The sequence below is a fragment of the Dipodomys merriami genome, unplaced genomic scaffold, assembly GCF_024711535.1.
Source record: "Dipodomys merriami isolate MVZ:Mamm:240054 unplaced genomic scaffold, mDipMer1.0.p SCAF_192, whole genome shotgun sequence".
Classification (NCBI taxonomy): Eukaryota; Metazoa; Chordata; class Mammalia; order Rodentia; family Heteromyidae; genus Dipodomys; species Dipodomys merriami.
The window spans coordinates 1,027,336-1,052,652 of NW_027203293.1; the positions used below are offsets into that span (position 1 = coordinate 1,027,336).

The window sequence follows — 25,317 nt, forward strand, 5'->3', positions numbered from 1 at the left end:
GTGAATGTGACTTCTTGCTTAGAAACTTCAACTTTAAAATATGAAGGTGTAAAGTCTGAATATTGATGCTGAATATTGATTGGTTTTTGTTTTATCACTGTTCTAATTGACCATGTCATAGTAAAATATGCTTTAATGACTCATTTAAAGAAAACTACAGGGCTGGGGAGGTGGCTCAGTGGTAGAGCGCTTGCCTTGCATGCCTGAGGCCTGGGTTCGATTCCTCCGCACCACATAAGCAAAAAGAAAAAAAGCCGGTAGTGGCGCTGTGGCTCAAGTGGTAGAGCGCTAGCCTTGAGCTGAAGAGCTGAGGGACAGCGCGCCCAGGCCCAGAGTTCAGGCCCCACGACCGGACCCCAAAAAAAAAAAAAGAAAACTACAGCTGGGCACTGGTGGCTCAAGCCTGTAATCTTAACTACTTAGGAAGCTGAGATCTGAGGATCCCAGGCAGAAAAGTCCCAGTGAGACTTATCTCCAATTAACTAGTCAAAAAACTGGAAGTGGCTCTGTGGCTCAAAGTGTTGGAGCCACTAGCTTTAAGCAAAAGAGCTTAAGCAAAAGGCCCTGTATTCAAGCTCCACAACCAACAAAAGAAAAAAGAGAAAGAAAAACCGAAAGGTACAGGCGAGGAAAAAATTTAATGCATCTTTACGTTATTTAAAAATACTGTTTATAATGAGTCTTAGATTCTGTGTTGAGTTGTTCCCTAGTCTCATGAATAATTTTACTTCTTTTTTCTCCCAACTTTTTCTTTTTCTTTTTTTTTTTTTTTTGTTAACCAGTTACATTAGCCAGGGATTCTAACTTGATTTTTTCATCAGTACTTTGGCCTAGTGGACTTTAGTTTGCCTCTTTGAAGCCATCTTTCACCTGTTTTGTTTTGTTTTGTTTTGTTTCACTTCCTTTGTTTTCTTTCCTTTCTTACCATTCCTATTCTCTCCTGGATTTTTTTTTTTTTTTGCTAGACTTTTTTCCCCCCAAGTCCTTTTTCTGTTTAATTATCTTTTCCTTGTTTCCAAGGCATTATAGGTGGTCTGTATGCTATCAGCTCTTGGATTCATACCATTTGTCTAGCCTTCTTCTTAGCCTTAGGTGTATATAGTCATCTGCTTCCCAACATCTCTCTGCATTCTGTTAGGCTTCTCAGACTCAGCAAGTAATTGCTAGCTTAGTCCTTGATTTCCTAGTTCCTCACATTTCTTCTTCTGTTATTGCCCCTTCCCCCCCCCCCTTTTTTTTTCTTTCTTTTTCTGGTATCTGGATTTGGGATCTTTTGTTTGCTTGGCTGGCTTTCTGTCACTTGAGCCACACCACCAGTCATAGTTGTCTTACCTTGATAAATATTTTTCCATGGAATTTAGAGTCATTCTATATCCTTTTCCTTTTTATATCCTGACCATTTCATCAGATTCATCTTTATTTTTTCCCTCTTCATTGCTTTTGCCACATGCTAGATGACAGTACTCACTTTTAGTACTATATACAGATCCTCTTGACTATGCTGTGCCTCTTTGATACTGTATGTTGTAATCAGAAGATTCTTAACAGTGGAAATCTATTAATGTAAGTCATTTGCTGATATCCCCTTGAAGGCTTCTCATTTAAGATGATTACTCTCTGTTCTATCTTCACTTACTCTTGCCTCATGTCATGCTACCATCCCCTTTCGAAAGTCCAGTTGCACTTGACCTACTTTCAGGTAGTTAGTTTCTCACCATATTTTCTTGGTCCTTTAGGCCTTTCTGCGTGCTGTTATTTAGCCTGAACATTGCCTATGCTACTTTTTCATTCTCTCCTTAATGCTTAACTGTCATTTTTGAGAGGTCTTCCTGAATTTAGATTCTGATGCTGATTAAAAGTATCTTGCTAGATGTCAAAGCCTATAAACTGTAATCCTAGCTACTTCAAAGGCTGAGATCTGGAGAATTGTGTTCAGAGTCAGCCTGGATTAAAATGTCCTTGAGATTCTATCTCCAAAATAATCAGCAAAAAGCAAGACTGGAGGTGTGGCTCAAGTAGTAGAGTATCAGCTGAGCAGGCAAGCTGAGCACCCTAAATTTAAACTTAAGTACGTACCTCCTCCTTATAGTTTATGGTTAGTTTTTGCTTTTTGTGATTGATGATTTTTAATCTTTGTGAATAAGGATTTATTTTCTGCTACTACATATTCAAAGCCAAAAATTTCAGTGCCAAACAGATAGAAACTCAGTGAAAATCTCTTTTAATAAGGAAAATGTATTGTTAATATTAGCAAAGACATTACACAAGAAACTCAACCTTTTTTTTTTTTTTACTTTTTTATTCCCCTCCCCATTGGGGTTTGAACTGAGAATTTTTGTAGGCAGATTCCTGTACTACTTTGGAACCTCATCCTTTTAAGAGCATTATGATATATTTAAATGATAAGTTTCTAATAGATGGTTGTAGAATATCACTGTTTTCCCCTTTAATAGAAGCAATTGAGAATTGGTTTGCTTTTTACTGTGTTTTGAGTGAAAAAAAATTAGCTGGATGTTTTTAACAAGCAGTGTGCTTTGTCTTGTATTTACTTATGCTTATTCTAATCAAAATTCTTTAACTTGAGTAAAACAAAGTTCTCCACTTAGTTAAAAATGGAAATGACTAGTAATTCCATTTTTGACTGGTTATGCAATAATTTTTCATATGATTCTTGAATAAGCATTATTTTGGAAATTCTTTGCAGTTTTGTCTTGTTAAAAATGTAAAATGCTGCCTGTATTTGTATTGTTTAGTAATCATCAAAGTAACTACTTGTTTAAATTTTGTGTGATGTCTTATGGTCATTTTAGTTGTTGTTGTTAAACCAGCAAGGTAGGAATTGCTAAAGGATCCAAGGAAAATGGTTGACAGTGGCCAGAATAGCAATAAATTTACTATCTATGGATACTAAACAGGAGTAAAAAAGCATTTAAGAAAGGAGGCTTTAGTTTTAAAGGCTGGAATAATTAAAAACAAAGGAAAATCTTATCATCAATGCTGGGATGCTAGAGGCTAATTCTAAGTCTCTTAAGTTTTCCCACACTTGCAAGGGACATATCAGTAGTAATTCTGGTTACCTAGAGTAAAACCATGTTTATGTTGATTGGGGAGATTTACTGTGATTTGGTTTTATTAAGGGTTAATTTTAGATCATGATTCATGGTATTGCTCTTCTTTATACAAGGAACCATAAAGGGTTATGCAAGCTTCAAGTAGATAAGACAGATGAGATAGTGTCTCTTTTTTCCAGGTTTCCCAGATGATTTTTGTAATATCAACTCAGGTTGGGGAATTACTAATTACTTGTCTACATGCCTACCTATTCTTTTAGAAGTGAATTATAGATTATGGTTTTATAAAACTCTTCAGTTCTGTGTCAGCTCATTTTAGTTAACTACATTGTTTGGTTATAGTATGTCTAAGTATATTGAATAGTTACGATTATTTTTGTAGGTATAAATACAAATAATATTTAGCATTAAATTTTTCCTATTGTAGTTATGATATGGTTTTAGTACTAATAGTAATAAGGATATTTTTTATCACTTTTTAAGGATTGTTTTTAACATCGCACTTTAAAATTATTTCCTCTTAGCCGGGCGCTGGTGGCTCACGCCTGTAATCCTAGCTACTCAGGAGGCTGAGATCTGAGGATCGCGGTTCAAAGCCAGCCTGGGCAGGAGAGACCGTGAGACTCCTATCTCCAATAAACCACCAGAAAACCGGAAGTGGCGCTGTAGCTCAAGTGGTAGAGCGCTCGCCTTGAGCTGAAGAGCTGAGGGACAGCGCCCAGGCCCAGAGTTCAAGCCCCATGACCAACAAAAAAAAAAAAAAAAATTATTTCCTCTTGATGCCCAGCCATCTTGATGTTTATAGTTTATAGTATTTCTGTATTCAAGTTTAACAGAGAAAAAATACACCTAGATTTTTTTACTTACTCTGTAATTAAACATCAAGTAACAGTTACAGTAGTGAAAGTGATATTGGAGTAGAGTATTTGGAAATCATAATTCTTAAATTGTGCTAATAAATACATGTATCAATTTACTTAATTCTCAGAACATCGTCATGAAATGTAAGTGCCATTTTTGTCTCCATCTTACAGGTAAGGAAACAGGGTAAAATGAACATCTTTTCAGGGTTATTAAGTATGCAATGGGATTAAATCCATGCAGTTGTATTTTGGAGTTTGTACTTATAATGACTTGGCTCTGTTGCCTCTGGAATGTATTATCAGAACTGGGATGTTGTGTTTCCTCAAGTCAGTTTAAGTGCATTGGAAGGCATCGGGAACTATGGTGGCTTAGTCTTTTTTCTGTTTCTGTAATTATAATTATAAAAATTATTAATTTGTAAAAAGGATTATAAAAGAAAAACTGGTAGCTTATAAAGAAAGGTTTATTTTAGCTTATGCTTCTGGAGGCTGGGAAATTGAAGTGCAGCAGCTTCATCCGGTGAGAGCCTAGTGCTGCTTCAACTCATGGCAGAAAGCAGAAGCACAAGCCAGCTACAAGTGGAAGGCAGGCAGTGAGCAAGACCCTGTAGCTTTGTAATAAGCCACTTTCTTGGTAACTAGTCCTGAGAGAACTAGCTCTGTCTTGAGAAAGGCATTCTTTTCTCACTTTTTACTGAAAGGCCCACTTCTTCTCAACTACCACAACCATGGCAGTCAAATTCCAATGTAAGTTTAGAGGTGACAAACCATATTCAGATCTTAACATGCTGATTTTAAGCGTCATTATATTCTTTAATTATTACTATTACAGTTATTATTATTATGTAGTTCTACAAAAGGTTACAGTTCCATAAGTCAGGTGGGTCATTATATTCTTCAAATATTCTTGTTTGTTTAGCTCTCTTGGAGTTTGAATGGGGATACTGCTCAGTTCTGTATTTATGAAAATAGGCTCCATGAGAGCCTTAATCTGTCTAGTTTCCTGCTATGTGTCTAGTGTCTGGCTTTAGTAAGTTTTGAAATGTTGGATTGATAGATGAATTCAGACATATATTAGGAAGGACAGGAATATATCCAGGACAGGGATTGAATCATTGCTAAATATTTGTCATCCTGTTCCATTATATGCCTGGGATGTATAAGACATACATAGGGAAAATAATATGACAGTATAAAGGCTAAATAACAGTGAAAGCAGTGTGAAATATGTAATATTCATCCTTTTCTTACTGCAGTCTGAGATCATGGTTTGAATCAGAAATGAGCGATCTTGTTCTCAGTAAGAAAGGTAAAGAATCAGAACTCAAGATATAGTAGTAACACTCCACTTATTCATGTTTCAAACATTGGTAACCTAGTCCTTTGGAACACAGCTCTGGCATGACTTGCAAGGGCCTCAAGAGCTACTTACAAGACTAAGTACATAGTATGGTATAGAGTGCTTGCCTAGTACGCTAAAAGCCCTGGGTTCAAGCTCTAGCACTGCAAAAACAAGTAAATAAAGATAAAGCAAGAAAAAACTGTTTGAAGTTGCTACCATTTGGAGCAAACTTCTCTTCCCACTATATTTGCATAGCATTTTTTTGACTTTTTAAAGAAGTCTTTTATTTTTGGTAGTTTTATAAATCACAGAGCCGATAAAAGTAGGGAGGGAAAAGAAGTAGAATTTGGAGACACTTTAGGTGACAACAGAAAAGTAGGAATTAGAAATTTTAAGGAAACTGAAGGAACTGTGATAGGTTTGAATGTTCAGTGGTTGAAAGTTAAGTGATAGTGGATGTATTGGAGCCTATACAACAGTCTGGAGGCTGAGGCTAGACTGTCTCAAAAAAATGACATAGGTATATTTCAAGGAAGTATGAATGTAAATGTAAATAAATTTTAGTCAGGTGCCATTGGCTCCCGCCTATAATCCTAAGCTACTCAGGAAATTGAGATCTGAGAATTGCAGTTCAGAGCCTGGCTGGGCAGACAAATTTTTGAGACTATTTTCTCCAATTAGCTAGCAAAAAAATGCAAAGTGAAAGTGTAGCTTAGGTGGTAGGTAGAGCACTAGTCATGAGTGAAAAGCTGAATGTGAATGAGAGCTTGGGGAGAGGGGGGCGGGAAGAATAAATTCCAGTCATGTTAGTTAATGAGGTATGGGCAAGCATTAAAAAAAACACTTAGTCTGCTGTGATACTTATCCATAGTTAAATCATTTTACTCAATTCTTACTACTTTTCACCTTACCCCCATTCTCGATATTGGAAAACTTAGGGAATTATAAGGTTGTTTTGTAAGATAGCTGTAATAAATGTTATTAAAAAAGCTATACTGGTATATGTGAAAGTTACAAAGAATATTTTTAGTTATAGTAAGTAGTAATATTAGAAGTATCTGATAGATGCTAAGATTATAAGTATTTAATGGAGGTAGGAGCTCTCTATTTAGACCAGGGTATGCTTGAATTCATAATGCTCTTGCTTTGGCCTTCTGAGCAGCATGTAGTATTGCATCTAGGTCTAGATATATAATTCTTGATCATGAAATCAAGAATTAGTTACTGATAATAAATTACATATCAGGTACCCACTCTACACAAGGTTTTTGTAGATAGATGCCAGTGTTGATACTTTTGAATAGTAGAGGTCCCCTCAGTTGGTTTGTTGTTTTTGCTGTTGTTTTTGTTTTTTGTTTTTGGCCAGTCCTGGGGCCTGAACTCATGGTTTAAGTGCTATCCCTGAGCCTCTTTGTACTGAAAGCTAGTGCTCTACCACTTGAGCCACAGCCCCACTTTAGACTTTTTCTGAGTAATTTATTGGAGATAAAAGTCTCACAGACTTTCCTGACTGTGCTGGCTTTGAACAGCCACCAGTGCCTGGCTTTTTTTTTTTTTTTTTTAATTTACTACTCTGAGAAAAGTGACTTAAATTGTTTCAAATGTTTTTGCAGAGGAAACTGATTCCTCTCATGTTTTCAATTCTTTTTAAAGAAATGAACTGGATAGTTATTAATTTTATCTTATTGGTTGTATCTTATAGAAATTTGTTGTATTTATGACAGTAATACACATTGTGTTTTGGAGAAATATTTATGTTTAAAAATACTTCATAAAGATGCTATTCTGTGAAACTTAATGGGTAAATATATTTTTTGAAATCCACTACCTTCTAAGTAAACTTTTTGCCTGGTTTTTTTTTTCTCTCTCTCATGTGTTTTCCTTTGAATGCAGGCACTGAGATAATATAGTTAATAAAATCCTTGACTTTGCTTATAGTGCTGATCATGGTAAATGGATCAGCAACTGTCTCCATTTTACTTTGCTTTTTTAAAAAGACTTTTTCTGTTATAATTACCTACATTTCTTTTGAGTCAAGTTGATGTTGTAATTTACTGTAGATTCTGAGGTTGGTGAATTTGACTGATTTCCTAAGTTGTTTATTGTCTTTGTTATTTGTTTTCTTCCCTATAAACCATTCATCAGATTGTCTTTGAAGTGATAGTCGTCACTCCATTTTATAGAATTGATCATACTTTATTAGGAATTTTTAAACCAGTTTTGAGGGTCAAGGCAGGAAAGGTAGAGGCAGAATGAGTAGATGCAAATAAGATTTCAAAATTTGATACCTTTCTAGATTTCTGTCTCCTTTCCTGAGTCCTGTAATAACAAGTTAGGATGTGGTACCACATTCTACTTCTTTCAATACTGATTGAAGGTATATAATATTTAAATTGGTAACCAGCTTAGTGCCTTTTCTTTCTTGTAAATATTAACTTACTAATCAAGTTCACAGAACATTTGAGGATTTTATAAGAGGCTAATGTCGTTCTACATATTATCCTAGCTATTCAGGAGGCTCAGAGCTGAAGATTGTGGTTCAAAGCCAGCCCAGGAAGGAAAGTCTGTGAGACTCTTATCTCCAATAAACTACAATTAAAAGCTGGATGTGGAGCAGTGGCTCAAGTGGTAGAGTGCTAGCCTTTAGCAAAAGAAACTTAGGGACAGAGCCCAAGCTCTGAGTTCCAAGCCTCAAGACTCACACACAAAATTAGGTAAAATACTGTGAAGTAACTTGGTCACATTTACTAATCCAAATAGTTAAAACTTTCAGATTTATTCCTAAGGACTAAAGTTTAATAAATTCGGAAAATTTGCTTAAATAGAATCCAATTTGAGGAAGTGGTACGGTGGCTCAAGTAGTAGAGCACTTCCCTTGAGCTGAAGAGCTGAGGGACAGCACCCAGGCCAAGAGTTCAAGTCCCTTGACTGACCAAAAAAAAAAAAAAAAAGAATCCAGTTTGAGAAAAATAAGTAACTGTAGAGACAGTTTTATGGTATGAACATTTTAAAGAGATTAGTAGCCTTCAGTTGGTCTTGGTGAGGTTTTAACCATATGATTTCCATACTTTCATTAAGCTTAATAGTGTCAGATTACATGAAAATACTTATAGAACTTCATTTTAATTAATTGAACCTAATTGACATTTTTAATATTTCAGGTATTTAATTTTGAGTTGTTACAGCTTATATTCACATTGGAACAAAATTTTTCCAATTTACATAGACGTTTTAATATTTGGCTGAAAAATAGGAATTATCTTTTTTCTTAACATTACATTGGAAAGTAAAATTAGTTGTTTTCTTTTTTTGTTTGTTTGTTTGTCTGTTTTGGACAGGGTTTTGTGTAACCCGGGATGGTCCTAAACTCATAGTCCTGCTTTCTGGGTGCAGGAATTAAAGGGCTACATCATCATACTTGGCTTTAAAGATAGTTGCATTAAGTATTCCCTTCCCTAGAAGTTTTTGCAGTAGAGTTGCTTTTATTATCATTAATTCCAACTCATTTGTAAATATAACTATTGAAAGAAGCAATTGGGATTTTTAATTTGTTGTAGTTGATATACAGTAACTTGATTTATGACTGAATAGTAATGCATTGTTTTGTTTTCATGTTTTCACTTTTCACTAATATAAAACAAATAAAATCTAAAAACCAGTGGTTTTTACCTTTTGTATAGATTGCATTTCTAGGTATTGTACTTGATACGTTTTTGACAGGCTAAACTTGTTAATTCTCCCAATACAGTTAAGAGAAGAATGACTGTTTCAGCCGAGTTCAACAGATTAAGACTCATTTTGGTTGTTTTCTTTATTTAAGTATATTGTTTTTCTGGTTGTACTATTTCTTAGCTGATTGAAATCTAAAGGAGCTTGTTAGAATTGACCCCATATGTAAAAACAAAAGTTGTTAATAATAAGTAAACACTTTGGCTTAACAAAACCAAGTTATGCTGTATTTGAGCTTATAAATATGGGACCTAAATATCATTAGTACCAGAGAGGTCTGAGATAGAGGCACAAACAATAAGAAATACAAAGGGAGAAGAAGACCCTTAAAAGAGGGTAGAAGAGAAAGAACAGATTTGGTGATAGATGATTGGTAATTGTTTAACAGTTGATATAGTCTACCATCAGGGGGCACTATGCCTCCTTGCCTACATCTATAAATTCTAGATAATGACCTGTGGTAGTACAAGAAATTGTTGATTAGTCTAGAAGGTTTTTTACACTCTTCTGTTTTTTCCTTTATACTGTATTGATGTGTTTATTTTTTTCCTTGATACTGTATTTATGTATTTATTTCAGAAATATTTACTGAGTCCTTTTTAAATACTTAGTACTTACTAGAGTTATTTACTAAGGGAAAAGAAAAAAAGATACTATTTAGGTCTACAAGCTGAAACTAGTATTCTGAGAGAACAATCATAAGATGTTGATGTGTCTTCCAAATTAAATTACATTGTTATTATGTATATGGTTATAGACAAGCTTTTTAATTCGAGTTTTTTGGTTAAAACAATTAACGAGCATAGAATTTAATACTGTCAAGTTTAATGAACATTAGCCTTGGCATCAGACCTGATACCTAACGTTTCTTCTACATCTTCATTTTATGAGCTTTTTAAACTTTCTAAGCCCAATTATTATATATTATTATGTTACATGGGGCAGTAACTACTTTTGTACTATTTGGGATTATTAAAGGCACCAAGGTATGTAATATGCTAGCTGAGTTCTTGGTAATTTTATATGGCAGCTCTTAACTACTGTGCCAAATAAGAAGTAGCTTCTTTCCTAAAAAGAGCTAATCATTATAGAAAAAGAGTTGCTAGTTTTTTCAGTTCTCATAAGAATAGTAAATATCGAGTACTATTGTTAAAAGAGAACTCACTACATACAAAAGGAGACATAAAGAATTCTTTTGCTGACTTCCATATTCTGCTAGGATTTTATTATATTGGACCAAGAAGTGCTTGAAATTGTTAAATTCATAATAAAAGGCTGTGTTTTTTTTGTTTTGTTTTTTTGTTTTTGTGATTCAACTTGGGGGCCTTGAGTTTGGAAGGCAGGTGCACTACTAGTGTAGTCACTCCTCGAACCCTTTTTTGCCTTGGTTATTTTTGAGGTACTGTCTGGCTTTACACCCAGGCTAGCCTGGGCTGCTACCTCCTACTTGTGCTTCCTCATATCTCTGGAGAAGACAGGCATGAACTGCTCCCCCAAGCCATTGTGCTTCCACTGTAACGGAATAACAGTGTATACCAGTGTAGCTCAACCATTGGTTGAGATGGAGTCTGTTAACTTTTATGCCTGGGCTGCCCTAGAGCTGTGATTTCAAATCTGTCTTCCAAGTAGCTTGGATTAAAAGCTCTAAGCCACTGTGCCCAGCTCTGCCCTTTTTTCTTAATAGAGGTGAAGAGTACTTAAAAGAAATACATTGTCATGTAGCAGTTTGTTAATATTCAAAAATAGAATCATTATCCAAATCAAGTGATTTATAAACTCTTTTTTAATCCTAAAGATCGTTTTAGATGGGCATAGTTCTTGAAGACCATCTGTTCCATTCTCAATCCCATATGGGATTGAAAACTATCTCCTAATCAGTTAAGATAATGAGTCAGTATTTTTTTTAAGTTGTGAAGATTCATTGAACTGGATTTTTAAATTGTGTATAAAATTTCAAAACTCACGGTTTTGTGTTAACTAGTTCTTGAAATGGGGGGAAAAATGCAAGTTCTAGAACTGAAGAAGTTTGTGGAAATTGTCCCAACCCCTCTCTCTCCCTCTTTCTCTTGATCAAGTGGCAGACTGCTCACTAAGATACATTATTGTCAGGTCTTCTTGAAGTTTACCTATATGTGAAGAAAATATTTGACTTACTAAGCAAAGAATGTGAGTTGACACTTTTAGAGACTTCAGTAAATTGAGATCTGTTAACATTTTTACTGATACCCAGTACAATGTGAATTAAACTCCAGTTTTGGCATAAGTTATGTCAAAGCATATTTCATAAATAGTTTGATAGTATTCAGTTTTTTCCTTTTGCAGGTTTTTTTAAAAAAACATTTTCTTCTTGGCATCATTTTCCTCTCCAGAAATGGGTTATGACAATCAAAATTTTATTCTCAAAATGTTTAAAAGTAGAAACAGCTAGGAACATTTGAATAGTTACCAGGATTAAAATGTTCAGGATTTAAATTCAGAATACTATGTTGGACATTTTAAGTCTTTTGGGTTTGTAAACTTATCATTTAGAAGTAACTAGTTGATGAATAAATGACAGCCTAGGCTTTCTTAATTTCTGTTAGATTGATGATGTGGGCCCTAAAGTTTGGGATGCCTATTGTTGAGCTTAGTGGGTTCTACTGTCATAGTGTTTTGTTTTGTCATCTCAGGGTCACATACTACAAAATTGACGGTGATGTAGATTGAAGGATTTATTTTAGGTTGATGTGCTGTATCTTAGAGTTTTTTTTTTTTTTTTTTTGGTAATACTGATGTTTAAACTCTGGGCCTTGCACTTGGTTCTCTACCACTTGAACTACACTCCTTTGTAGTTAAATTTCAAATAATATTTATCCTGGGGCTAGTTTGTGCCTCAGTCTTCCTGCATATACTTTTTGTGTAGCTGGGATGGCAGGTATGCTCCACCACACTCATGAATGTAGACAACTCAAGATCCTAAAGTTAAAACATATATGTAGAACTGGGAGCATGGCTCATGTGGTAGAATTCTCACTCTGTCCCTAAGTTCAGTTTTCAGGCTGCCAAAGTAAGTATGTGTATGCACACATGTACACACAATCCTTTCTCTTAAAATAAATGTACTTCAAACTATGCTGACCATCCTTTGAACAAAGGTTTATTATTATTATTATTATTATTTTCTTGATGCTGGCCCTGGGGATTGAACTCAGGGCCTGAACACTATCCCAGAGCTTTTATGCTCACCACTTGAGCCACAACTCCACTTCTGGCTTTTGCTTATTAATTAGAAGTTAAGAGTCTCACAGACTTTCCTATCCATTCTGGCTTCAAACTTCAATCCTTAGATCAGCCTCCTGAACAACTAGGAGGACAGGTATGAACCAACAGTGCCTGCTCAAAGTTAAATATTTTTTACTGGAAAAATAAAGATTTTAGAGAAGCAAAAGGTTGCATATAGGTGAATTATGAAAAAAAGTATTTGTATTTATTAAAGTAATTTAAAATTTTTCTTAATTTTCACTAATTGTTTTTTGTTAAATGTACAAATCTTTTCATTGAGTCAGGTAAATTTAAGCATTTTTGTGCTTATTATCTTGACTCAAGTTGCCTTTATGCTATTTTTTTTCTTTTTAATGTTTTTTATTGTGAAAATACTGTACAGAGGGGTAACAGTTACATGAGCGAGGTAATGAGTGCATTCCTTATCCAGCACTGGAGCTTTGTATTTTCAATTCAACATGTCCGTTTATGAGTACAACACATCTTGATCAATGTCATCCTTCCATCATTCTCTGTCTCTCCCAACCCCACTCATGCCCTCAAGTTGCCTGGTTCCATGGCCACCTATGTACATTGACGATTATAACTGTATTTGTCTATCCTTCCTCTCCCCACTCACACAGTGATTTCTTGGCATGGCACTTGGGAAATTCCTCTAATTTGTAGGGTTTTGTCCTTAACAAGCTGGGGGTTTAGCTCAATGTTACAGCCCTTGTGTTGCAAAGTCTGGTTTTTATCTCCAGCACTATAAAACAAAACAAGCCAGGGCCAGGTGGTTCACGCCTGTGATCCTAGCTACTCAGGAGGCTGAGATACAATGATCCTGGTTCACAGCTAGTCTGGGAAGGAAAATCTGTGAGATTTTTTTGTTTGTTTGTTTTTTTGGTCCGGTCGTGGGGCCTGAACTCTGGCCCTGGGCGCTGTCCCTCAGCTCTTCAGCTCAAGGCTAGCGCTCTACCACTTGAGCCACAGCACCACTTCCGGCTTTTTTCTTTTTGCTTATGTGGTGCTGAGAAATCGAACCCAGGGCCTCATGATTGTGAGTTATCTTTTTCTTCCATAGTTTAGTGGATTATACATTACATTCTGGATTGTTTTTGGTCTACCTTATTCTCTAGAACATGAAAACAGATTTGGGTTAGATACCTTTTGCTTCTCTTTTTAAACAATTTGATATTTAAATCCTAGTTACATTTTTGAATAATACTGTTTCCTAAAGGATTAGAAAATATAATAGTGAACTCTTGGGACATTCTTCATGTTGGGCTTTCTCAATTCCATTATAACTCCTTTTTTTTTTTGAAACATTTTTTTCAAGATTATGTGCATATCCTCATGATACTGTGTCTCTTAAGTAAGCTTTTACTGTTTTTCCTAAGGTCTGTCTCATTTGACCTTAGATTTCTGGTTTAATTTTTTATTTCCTTCTCCAGAGTCAATGTTGTATCTTGGCTAAGTAATTCTAAAAAAAAAAAAACTGTGTGTTTTGTTTGGGGGAGGGGATATAATTGCTCACTTTCTGAAGTTGAAAAATTTGAAACTGAGTCTTCTGGAAATGCTCTCATTTCTTGCACTATTAAAATTCTGAAAAAGAGCATTAGAACATATGTAGTAGGCTTTATGATTTGGCTAAAAGTTTTTAAAACTTTTGAATTTTCTTCTGACCAACTCAAAAGTTAATTCTAGAAGTGATACCCTTCAAGGAGATAGATCCATGAAAGTAATACTTTTGATAAAAGTTTTTGTAGCTTTAGGAAGTTGAACCTTCTAGCGTCTAATTTGATCCTCACTACTTGACAAATTTCTATTTTACTCATATTTCTTCATTAAACTTCATATGCTAACCACAATTCTTGGGGCTGGTGATACAAAGGCTCTGCTTTTATAAAAAAGGTTATTTTCATCTTATGGCCAACTTAGACTGTTGGACACTGAGAAATCTGTGAGAAATTCCTTTTCATCTATAGAAATGCCTTTGAGCCAATAAGAATGAGTGATAACAGAGTTACTCAGTAGAATATATATTATATATATAAATACAAGTTATGTTGTATATATAATATATTTTATATATATTGTGTTATTACTTCTGATTTGAATATAATGATCTTCAGTCATTAAAATATTGTGTAATTAGGCCAGGTGCCAGTGGCTCATGCCGGTAATCCTAGCTACTCAGGAGGCCAGATCTGAGGATCATGGTGCAAAGCCAGCCCAGGCAAGAAAGTCTGTGAGACTGTTATCTCCAATTAACCACCAGAAAACCAGAAGTGGCTCTCTGGCTCAAGTGGTAGAGCACTTGCCTTGAGCTGAAGAGCTCAGGGACAGCAGCCAGGCCCAGAGTTCAAGCCCCACAACCAACCATAAAAAAACAAAACAATGCAATTATATAGTAAAGTGGTTTTTATTTTCAGTGTACTGATTAGTAGATCTGTAACACTCGCTTGATTGAGGTTGTATTGTGGAATTGGTAATACTTTGTTGGCTTTGGTTTGAAATTTGTTTTTGACTGGTTAAAATGTTAGTCATTCAGTGGAATACTTAAACTCTTAAATATTACATAGAGGAGTGCTGTTTATTAAAACAGAATTAGGCAAAGTTCTACTGTATCATTTTTATTAGTCTCTATCAATGATATTCTCACAAAGATTGCTCTTTATTTGAATATGACCTTATTTTGAAAGTACTATAAATGTTTCTATGTAAGTGGTATGTAATCAAATCCAGAGTCTTCCTAAATTAATAACTTGTAGCAAAGGAAAACCAGCTCTTTTGGGAGATTTCAAAATAATTTTTATTTAGCAGAATGTGTGTTTATCATTCCTGGCTATACAAGTATGTAGCAGTTTTGATACTTTGGGCAGAATAATAAACAGGTTACATTTTGAAAGTTATTTGGCTTGAGAGTTTATCAGTGGGTCTATTTCTCTTAACACTTTTATTTTACTGGCCCTGTAACTTAAAGACAGGTCAGATTTATTTAAATATAAGGTGGCTATATTTTTATTGTGGCATTTTGTGGGATGTGATAAATCAAAGGTTAGGGGATATTAAATTTTAATAATCTGAGCAGGATGATTTCTTGGAACTTTCATTTTCAAGCTTAAAAAGATACTATGTATTTTTCTATTTCAAAATAAACATTTTTGCCACTATTTATCATTGATTAATATTTGACAATGAAAGAAAAACTTGAAATCTTGTTAATAATTTCTAAGTAGATTTTTTTTCTGTCTAGAACACTATAATTAGATTTTCCTTAGATTTAGTGAATTTAAGATTCTGAAGTAATTCCTGTGGTTTATGTTTAAGCATTACTATGGTTTGCCAGGAAAAGTGGTTAGAAAAGACTAGAGAATTTGCTTAATAATTTGTATCGCATTTTATAGTGCCTATTAACCTCATATAGGTTTAATAAAAAATGTGTATGAGAGCTCTGTTGTACAAATTTTATTCCTTTTCATTTGCTGAAAAGTTACCCCATAAGAACTTTGCCATAGAATACTTTGCTAATCTGAGGGATTTTTGAAATTTTTGAAATTACATTTCCTGAGATACTCAGTATTCAAATCTTTTTTCTAATTTATTCTTTTTTTATTCCTCATCTACCTCTTCACAGCAGTAATATTGTACAGTACTTACTTTAAAATCATGGATATAAAGGCATATTTTTCAAAAGTCAAAATACTTTAGAACTTAAAATTTAAAATTTTTAAGTGGAAAAAAATAGCTGCTGCTTTGGCTCATGAAACGCTTCTTTAGTTATTTATATGTTATCTCCTTAGACAGCAGTTTCACCTCCTTGACTTCAGATAATCTTTCATTTTCTTTATTTTTGGCACTACACATTGGATGGTTAAATTTACAGGTTATCTTTTCTTAGACCAAACTGTTTTCATTTGTACAGAGTTGGATATGTTCTTAGCCAAAAGATTAGTTAACCTTCATCTTTTGAAAGATGAGTCTAAATATTGTTAGGTAATGGAATAACTATTCCTTTTCAGCTTTGGGTAAAACAAAAAAAAAATAAACTGGCTGCCAGAGTCAGTACCAAAGCACTAACTTTGATGGGTTGCTACTTTCTTAGAGAACAAGAGAGCACAATCCTGGTTCCACTAACAGGTAAGGAAACATTGTAATAACTAGTTGGTGTGAAAGGGAGATTGCTTGGTAGCATTTTTCATAATTTATCCCAAAATACAGCAGTGCCCCAGAAAAATAGGACACTGTAACATAGCAAGGACACTCAGCACCTGTAAATTTAGAATAAGATCTGAAATTTACTAGGGACATATCACTCTGTGCCACAAAGTAGAATTCATCTATTTTCCTGAGGCAACACTTAAAAATATATCCTGCATTCCCAGTAACTTTATATATACATACATATATATGTATATATATATATAATATTATATATATACATATATATATATATATCTGCCTCTCTTATTCTCCTTTCAACTTTTCCTTGGTCAGATACTATGTGCTTTGAACTTCTTCTCTCTATTTACCTATTCCTATAATAAAGCTATTTTCCAGTATCTTTACCATCATCTATAGTTTTGCATATCTTACTGCTTTAATTTCTACATTGTAGCCATTAATGATTATTCCTGGTCAATCTTGACTGAAAACAAAATGATCATGCATTTAAAAAAAGATACTGAATCTAAAGTACCTGTGCCCATTATTCTGCCCTTCAGTTGCAAAGATGGATGCTTGAAGAATAAGCATTTTTCAGTTGTCAGTAGTTACAGCTTTGACAAAAAGCAAGTTTAGCCTTGTATTACTTTAATATTGGCCTTTAGAGAGGTTAATTCTTTAAATTGTTGAAGACTTGAAAATTTAGCTTCTTAGACATTGCCAAGGTTTAGTAGCATTCCTGTAAATATGTTTGATTATTCTGTTTCTGCTTTTCAATCCATCTTCTTCTCTTTGACAGAAGAATGAACAGGGACTCCCCCTGTCCCTTTAAGATAATTATGATCTTATTTCCAGTCATAATTTAGTTTTTGCTTCTATCTTCTATTTGTAGTTGAGTGGTTTGTCACACAGTGTGTTATGGCTTAGACCAATGCAGGTCCCTTCGTAATAGCTCCTGAGGAATTAATCATTTGTGGTAACAGACTTCTAAAATTCAAATTAAGAAGGCACTTAAGGAAGTATGCCCAAAGATAGTTCCTTTTTGTCCTAAGGATAAGTCATTACAAACTCAAATGACCAGAGAATGTGATTTCTTAATAAGAATTTTTTTTAAATCTATATTCAGCTCTCTATTTCAGTGCTTCTCTCCTACCAGAGGTGCAAGGAGTGATCCTAGAACCACAGATACAGCCAAGACTACGGAGAGCTTTTGACGTCAGGGGTCCACTTTCTCCACTGAACCCTTGGAGACAGAATATCCAGCTTCTGGAGAGAGTGGGAAAGGATAATAAACAAGTGGGTGCTTTCCATTATTTACTTGGGTTTATTTCTAGATTGGAGTGTCCTTGCATTGCCCATTTTATCCTATTGGTAAACTCCTTGGGTTCTTATATGAACCAGGTGGGACTAAAATCTGTTCGTTTTTCTGAGAGTGCCAACTAGTGCCCATTCAAAAAAAGAAACGTAAAATTTATTTAATTTTCTCTCCAGATAATAAAAGCAGTGGAAGATTTGGGGCACATGATTTGTTGAATGCCTAGCTAGTCTACATCAGTTTACAAAAGGGAATGTTTACCCATTTTGGCCTTTATGGTAATAGTGGACTTCAAAGTGCCCTTTTATATTCCAGTAATTTAAAAGTTTCTATATTTCATCTTTGGGCAAGCTGGATATCTGAAATCTCTTAATTTATACAGTTCAGATGTCCATATATTATCCTACCCTGCTAGTGAGAACTTTTTGGTCTTTTTCCTACCTTAAATGTTAGGCCTTCATATTAGATCTGTTGTGGTTTTACTGTCAAATCTAGGCTTCATTCTTTATTAAAATAAATATGAATGAGTGTAAGTTTCAGGATGTAATATTCCTGAAAGCTGTATATACTCAAAAGTGGTTTTCTAATCCCTATTTGTGAGAGTTTTCCAATGGCATTAAGATGGCTTTCTCTTAGTTTCATTGATGCCAAGGGTAGGATTTGATTCCAGGAAGTTCTTATCTTCTACAATGGGTAGGGTAGAATGTGAACTTGGTGCCTTTGGCAAGTTTTCATTTTTCCTTGGTGGATTCCTTCTGTGACTCCAGGTATCTTGATAATGGGAGACCGGTTTATTTGTTCTCTAATTGCCCAGATTTCTTTCAACTGGTAAAACATCATACTTCTTCAGCAAAAGGAATTCTTCTAGCAGAGCCTTCATGGATGATATCTGTCACACATGCCAGCATCTGCAGTTTGGAAGGCAGTGGTGAATGGATCCATGCAATATGTCTAGAAGACACAAGGATGAGCGAGCCACCTGATCTTGTTATTTATAAACTTTTAAGATTTACTTTGGTTTACTCTTGGTCTGAAAATGGAAAGGCTCAGATAATGGAGTATTATATGGCCATGAAAATATTCCTTTCTATTCAGAAGACTAAAATAGAGGAAGCTTGAGAAACTTCTTTCTTTTAAAGCAGTTCTCTATATCTGTTTCACAAAAAAGATTGGTTGGGACTGAAAATTATTCTTACTGAAGTAGGCAAACTTACTTTTTTTTAAGTATAGAAAATCCAAAAAACTTCATGAAACTTTTTTTGTTACCTGATGCTTCAGGGTACTAGTAAAGAGTGAACTTCTTAGTTACTCTATAGTTACTGCAACATAGTCTTTAGTTCATCTTTTGCTGGTCTTGAGCCTTAATATTACATTTTGAGATCAAAAACTTTATCTATCCTCTAAAAGAAATACCTTTTAAACATGAAGGTATTATTTTTGTATTGAAGGCATACTAAATACTATCACAGCACAGTAGTTTGCAGAGCTAAGCCACGTTTATAGTATTAGAATAAACCTATAGGTATAAATGTTAGAAAATAGGCAAACTATCAGTTTTTCAATAGAACTAGTTATCAGAATGTTAATTTCTTTCTTTGGTTTCTAGTAACTGGTCAGTCAAAAACTATTAAAGAAAAATTTGAAAATCACTTGATGTTGCCAATTTTGTATTCTTTTGGTAATAATGGAAGCAACTTAAATACTGTAGAAAAGGTTTTAGAAGCCACATTTATAAATTATAACCTGACCTTTAGTCTTTCTTGGCTGTAAGAACTGTTTTTTTCCTCATTAATTATAAATACATTTTCATAATATAGTACTAAAAGTAAGCTTAAAAATCAATTTCAACTAAAATTTTCCCCAGAGAGCTCTGAATTCCCACAAATGATTACAGTTTTATTTCTGACTGTTTTTTGCTAAGTGTTAATAAGACAGTTTATAAACACATAAATTGGAAAAACTAACACTTTAAAAAGAATTCAGGAAACTGAAAGTGATTTGCTTAGAAAATAGTTGAATCCTTTGAACCACAATATAAACTATTTTATGGCCTGTGAGATTATTAATTTTTTTATTTAGCTTTGAAGATGAAAATGATTTAATCTCTTAATCTCGTGCTTTAATTAAACCTTAGCTCTGTTCCTTAAAGTGTGCAAAGAAATGTAAGTGCATTTCTATTTACCTCATACCACTACTGCAAGATATTTAAAAGTGAGCCTTTTTGTATATTGATGTGAATTGATTTGTTTGAATTTTTATTTTGATGCATTTTCCTTTCAGATTTTTTAAAAATAATTTCGTGTCACAATACACAGTCCTATATTTTTCAGTGTTTATGAATATTAATATAAGCTATTTTTCTAGAATGATAATTGTATAATATTTGTATTATGTGATCATTTGAAAACTAATAAATATTTTCTCCATGAAAAAAATACACTTACTGATAAATGACTTATTTCTGTTTCAGGACTAGAAAGTGAAAACTGCAATAGTACTTTTTAGTGTATTTTATTATTATGTGTCGTTCTCTTTCTGAATATATAATCTCTTCTGATAGTATACTTTTTTGAGGAAAAATAAGTTTAAATCATTAAAACTCCAGAGTCAATATTGTAAATACCAGGAGTAAAATTTGGTCAAAAAGTTTAAGGCTAGGATGACCAAAATTTATCTCCTTGCATAATAATACATAGATATTTTTTCTACTGAAAACAGAAAGAAAAAACAAATAATGGCTGATTGAAAAAGTACACAGTACATGAGAGTTGTCAGCAGCAGAAGAGACACATTTTGTATTTTAGTTTTTCTTGAACATCAGAACTACAGAAGGAGAAATCATGACTTCAGTCTCTTGCTTTTAACCTAATGAAGACAACATAGAAGTCACTTTTGTTTTAGTGATTCTTGTCTTTTACAGCCATGTAAACTTTCTGGAAGCCACTAAAACAGTTTACCCTTTATGCAGGATCTACAAGTGGATTTTTATTGGATTTGAAGAAGAGTTATATAAGAAATGGACTCTAAAACATTAATATAAACATTAAGATGGGGTCCTAAACAAGAGATAAAAAATCGAATTAGTAAGCTATAACCTGGACTACAGTGACATAATTTGGCTCCCCTAAGGAATTACACTTTGAAACAAATGAGAATTACCAAAGAAAATTATAATTTGGAATTGTTACCATTTGGGGCAAAGGAAAGGAAGCCAAAATTCTTGGCTTTGTTAATCTGGTAAGTTTGGAAAATATGAGTTAAAAGATTCTGGAGACAAAGTCTTTTATTTTTAGAATCATAGTCATTAAAAAGTTTACATAATATATTTCAGCGTAAGGATATAGTTTATGTGAATACTATATATGTAATGTGTTTATGTGTGTGTATCTAGATATATAGATACATATATAAATATGGATATATTTAAATATATCTAGATATATATATGGATATATCTAGATACATACACGTACACATACACATACACAGATATAAACCTTTCCTATATGTGTATAGAACAACAGGAAAAGGGAATGGGGGACAAAAAGTATCCTGTATCACTGAAATTTACCAGAAATATTACAAAGATAACGGTGAAATGAAAGTTTTAAATAAATAATTTTTCTGCCATAGACTTTTCTCTACACTTTCAATAGCCTTCAAAATAAAATATTACAGAATGTTGGTTTGGCTTACCATTGTATATTCAAGGTTATAAAAACAATAAGCTTATGGTTTCACCAGCATTAATTAGATAAACTATAATATAAAAATCTGATTTCTGATTAATCTTTAGTGAGTATACAAAGGTTGACTTAATTTTTTGGTGGGAGGAGTTGTGGGTTTTTTTTCCCTCCTTTGGTAGCTTCTGTTTAGAAACAGACACAGCAGGATGACTGCACAATTTTATTTTTAGCTTTAGTTTTGGATCGGTTGTGAGGCTTGAACTCAGTGCTTGAGTTTTCACACTCAAGGTTAGTGCTCTACCACTTTGAGCCACAGCTCCATTTCTAGTTTTTCTGGTGGTTAATTGAAGATAAGGAATCTCATGGACTTTCCTGCCTGGCTGACTTTGAACTGTGATCCTCGAATCTCAGCCTTTTGAGTAGCTAGGATTATAGGTGTGAGCCACCATTGCCTGGCTGTACAGTTCTTATTTTCCTTTGCTATATAGAAACAATTGGACAGTATGTCAGTGCTTAGCTGTCCTTAACCAAGTTATTCATTTAGTCCTAAAATATGAGCAATGGGTGTTTCAAAAAGAACACATGAGAATTCTGGAAATTTTTCTCCCTGCTATATATGTTCATGTAAGGTAATTAGGTTACTCCAGTAAAAATGTTAGGAAACTTTGAAGTTTGCAGCGGAATTTACAGGAATTATGATCAAAGGGATCTCTGCTCAAGAGGTAAGGTATGAAATAGGTAGGAAAATGTTCAAAATAATGTTCCCTGTATTATGACAAAGTAAACTACAACAGATCCTTATGATTTTGGAAAGATGTTGAAGAGATGAAACTTCTTGAGTTTAAAAAGAAAAGTTTAAACAGAAATGGATAAACAGCAAATTTATAGGAATTTGAAGTGGGTTTAGAAACATGCCCATGCACATTGTAGTCTGTATATGAAACCTTTGATATTACCAGGCATCTATGCCTTTGCTCCTCTAATGTTTATGACCCATATTTAATTTAGTGGGTTTTTGTTTTGTCTTTTGAAACAGGGATTCCCCTATGTTGCCCATGCTGGTCTCAAACTTGTGATCCTCTGTGTCAACCTCCCTAGTACCTGGAATTACAGGTGTGCATTATTACACTTGGCCTCAAGTATTTCTGGATTTCTGAGCTTTATAAAAATACTACTACCCTTTGCATGGAAAGTTGAATACTTGTGGATTTTTTGGGCTTTTTCTGCCTTGTTTTTTATCAAATGACACCTTGATCTTAGAAAACAATCTTTATTTTGGTATAAGAAAAACTAAGATAGGGTTGGGAAGGTGGCTCAATGGTAGAGTGATTGCCTTGCATGCTAGAGGTCCTGGGTTCAGTTCCTCAGCACCACATAAACAGAAAAAGTTGGAAGTGGTGCTGTGGCTCAAGGGGTAGAGCACTAGCCTTGAGTTGAAGAGCTGAGGGACAGCGCCCAGGCCCAGAGTTCAAGCCCCATGACCGACAAAAAAAAAACCAAGACATTTTATAAAATATATAAAATATTTACTTAGAGTTATTTGTGAATCCTTTATTCCCAAATTTAAGAAATATTGTGCATGGTGTTGGCGGCTTTTACGTATAATCCTAGCTACTGAGGAGCCAAAGATGAAAAAGCCAGTGTGGCAGTCAAATCTTGAAGACTCTTATCTCCAATAATAGTCAAAAAGCCAGAAATGGAAATGTGGCTTTTTTTGTAGACCACCAGCTCTGAGTGAAAAAGTGAAGGGAGAGGCTCTGAGTCGCCCCACAGTAGCATAATAAAAATTAATACCGTTGCCTTGTATATAGGAGGAAAAAAAAAATCACTGGGAGGAGAAAGTAATGCCATTATTACTTGAGGAATATTAACTAGGTTCAAGGAATTGAATGTTAATATAATATCTAAAACAACAGTATTGAATGAAAATAATGAAAATTTTTTTCTCGAGTTAATTGTATAATACGCATTATTCAATCATTGGTACCATAGAAAACACAATAATCTTACATCATGTTTAAGTTCTTTTTATAAGAACTCCAGTTTGTAGACAATTAGCCTTAACAGAATTTGCTGTTTATTCCATTTTATTCTACATAAAACAAAAATTACTGTAAATTAGTCACTATTTCATGAGGTAGTTGTTTGCATGTTCAGGAAAGTCTTATGTTAAGTATTGATCCAAAATTTGCTCCTGTACCCTTTTTAATTTGAAAATTACCTTAGGTTCATTACCCTCACTTTACATACAAGATAACTTATCCAGAAACACCTCATTTTTAATATGATACTACTGATGAATAATTAATCCTGGACTCACCTCCTTACAACCAGCTCAGAGACAGGTTACCTCTAGTTTTTTATCTTTGTTTTGGACAAGAGAGCGAGTATGATTCCTTTCATTTATGACAGTTTTGAAGACCAGCTATTAACTCTCAATTCTAAACTCTAGCTTTTCTACAAATCAAAGATTCACGTTTTTATTCGCAACACGTTTTTTGTGATCCTTAAAGGTCTTATGAACATCTGTGAACATTAACCTAGTTCTTAGTGTGTGACACTGATCCAGCCAGATGTACTCTTCCTGGTCTATTAAAACACATGAAATTAAGTTTGTCTATAGAATCCTCATACCAATTTGTTCTCTTGTTTATCCAGTAAGGCACTTAGATTTTTGCTTTTTGAGATTCTCTTCAGCAGAGAAATTGTATAGTGACATCCCCTCCCCTGACATACCTATACATCTATATATCTATATATCTATATCTATGTATGTATGTAAATATAGCACCGAAGTCTGAGTCTAATGTGAGCTTGGTCTTGTGTTGCACCTTGAAGTTTAGTGTATATAGTTTACCATAGCAACCTTGTTGGGGGCATAACTAGTAGTTACAAGTTCTAATATTTTCCCCCCAATATTAGAACAACTTCAAGGAAAACAAGATGTTTATTAAAATGGTTAAATATACATCTAAAGGTACTAGTACCCCTGATTGAAAAACACAAGTAGGATATAACAGTTGCCACTTAGTTCCTTGGGAGACCGGTTTCAAGCTCCCCTATGGCTCCCAAATCCAAAGATGCTCATCATGTTTATAAAATGATAGCATCTGCATAAAAGTACCCACATAACCTACAGCTCAGATTACCTCTAGATTACTTACAATTCAATATACTATGTAAGAAGTACTGAAAAGAATTGGGACAGAAATTTACATGTGTTGTATAGGAACCTCCCTCCCCAATATTTTCAGTCCATAAGTTGAAAATATCAGGGTTGAATCCATAGATGAGGAACACATGGATAATGGAGGGCTATTTTGTCTGATTTAGAGTTTAAGGGAAAGCAGACGTGAAAACAAGCCTACTAGATGCGCTTCACATTTACTTTCCTAAATTCACTTAACATGAGAATGGCAGTACTTTTTTCCTTTAGACATAAAGATACTGAAGTTCAGGGGTAACATCCTGACTAAGAGCAGTGAACCAGGGAATGAAGATAACATTTGAAAGCAGTTCTGTCTAAATGCCATTACATCATTGTCTGAAATGTCTTTGCCCTAAAGAAGGAAACCTCACTTAGAATCTTGATATATCAAATAGTTTTTTACTATGTATGCAGTGATCATGTGAAAAAAAAAAAAACAGTTTTAGACAAAAGTTGACCAGAAAAATAATTTCCATTTTGGAGTTACCTTTCCTATAGCTTTCCTAATCTTTTCCATCTTACATTGAAGTAATACATTTGCTGTAGTTGATGAGCAAATATTGATGTGTGATTAAAGACTTGTCCACAATCAGTTGATAACACATAGAATAGTTTGACTGCCCTAGAAATAAGTGGTCCCCATTTATGCCTCCCTCGATCATATAGTAACCTTTTGCGTGGCTCTTACTCAGGGAC

At 34.1% G+C, this 25,317-nt stretch overlaps 1 protein-coding gene and 1 long non-coding RNA gene across 8 annotated transcripts in view; one reads left to right on the forward strand and one right to left on the reverse strand.

The window, feature by feature from the left end:
* Positions 1-25,317, reverse strand: part of LOC138831331 (uncharacterized) — a 59,712-nt gene that overhangs the window by 21,679 nt on the left and 12,716 nt on the right. The gene's annotated exons all lie outside the window — the stretch shown is intronic.
* The window catches only part of Tsc22d1 (TSC22 domain family member 1), a 92,866-nt gene that overhangs the window by 11,113 nt on the left and 56,436 nt on the right, over positions 1-25,317 (forward strand). The window contains exons 3-4 of one of the 5 annotated variants that reach the window (XR_011373241.1): positions 17,539-17,708; positions 22,450-22,561. The exons of 1 other annotated variant lie outside the window; for it this stretch is intronic. Coding sequence is in view for 1 of the 4 variants with exons in the window: in XM_070028448.1 (XP_069884549.1) it covers positions 17,539-17,626 (88 nt within the window). In the remaining 3 variants the exon portion in view is untranslated. Of the gene's footprint in view, positions 1-17,538; positions 20,099-22,449; positions 22,562-25,317 lie in introns of those variants that run through there. 3 more of the 5 variants (XR_011373240.1, XR_011373239.1, XM_070028448.1) reach the window with 3 other exon arrangements.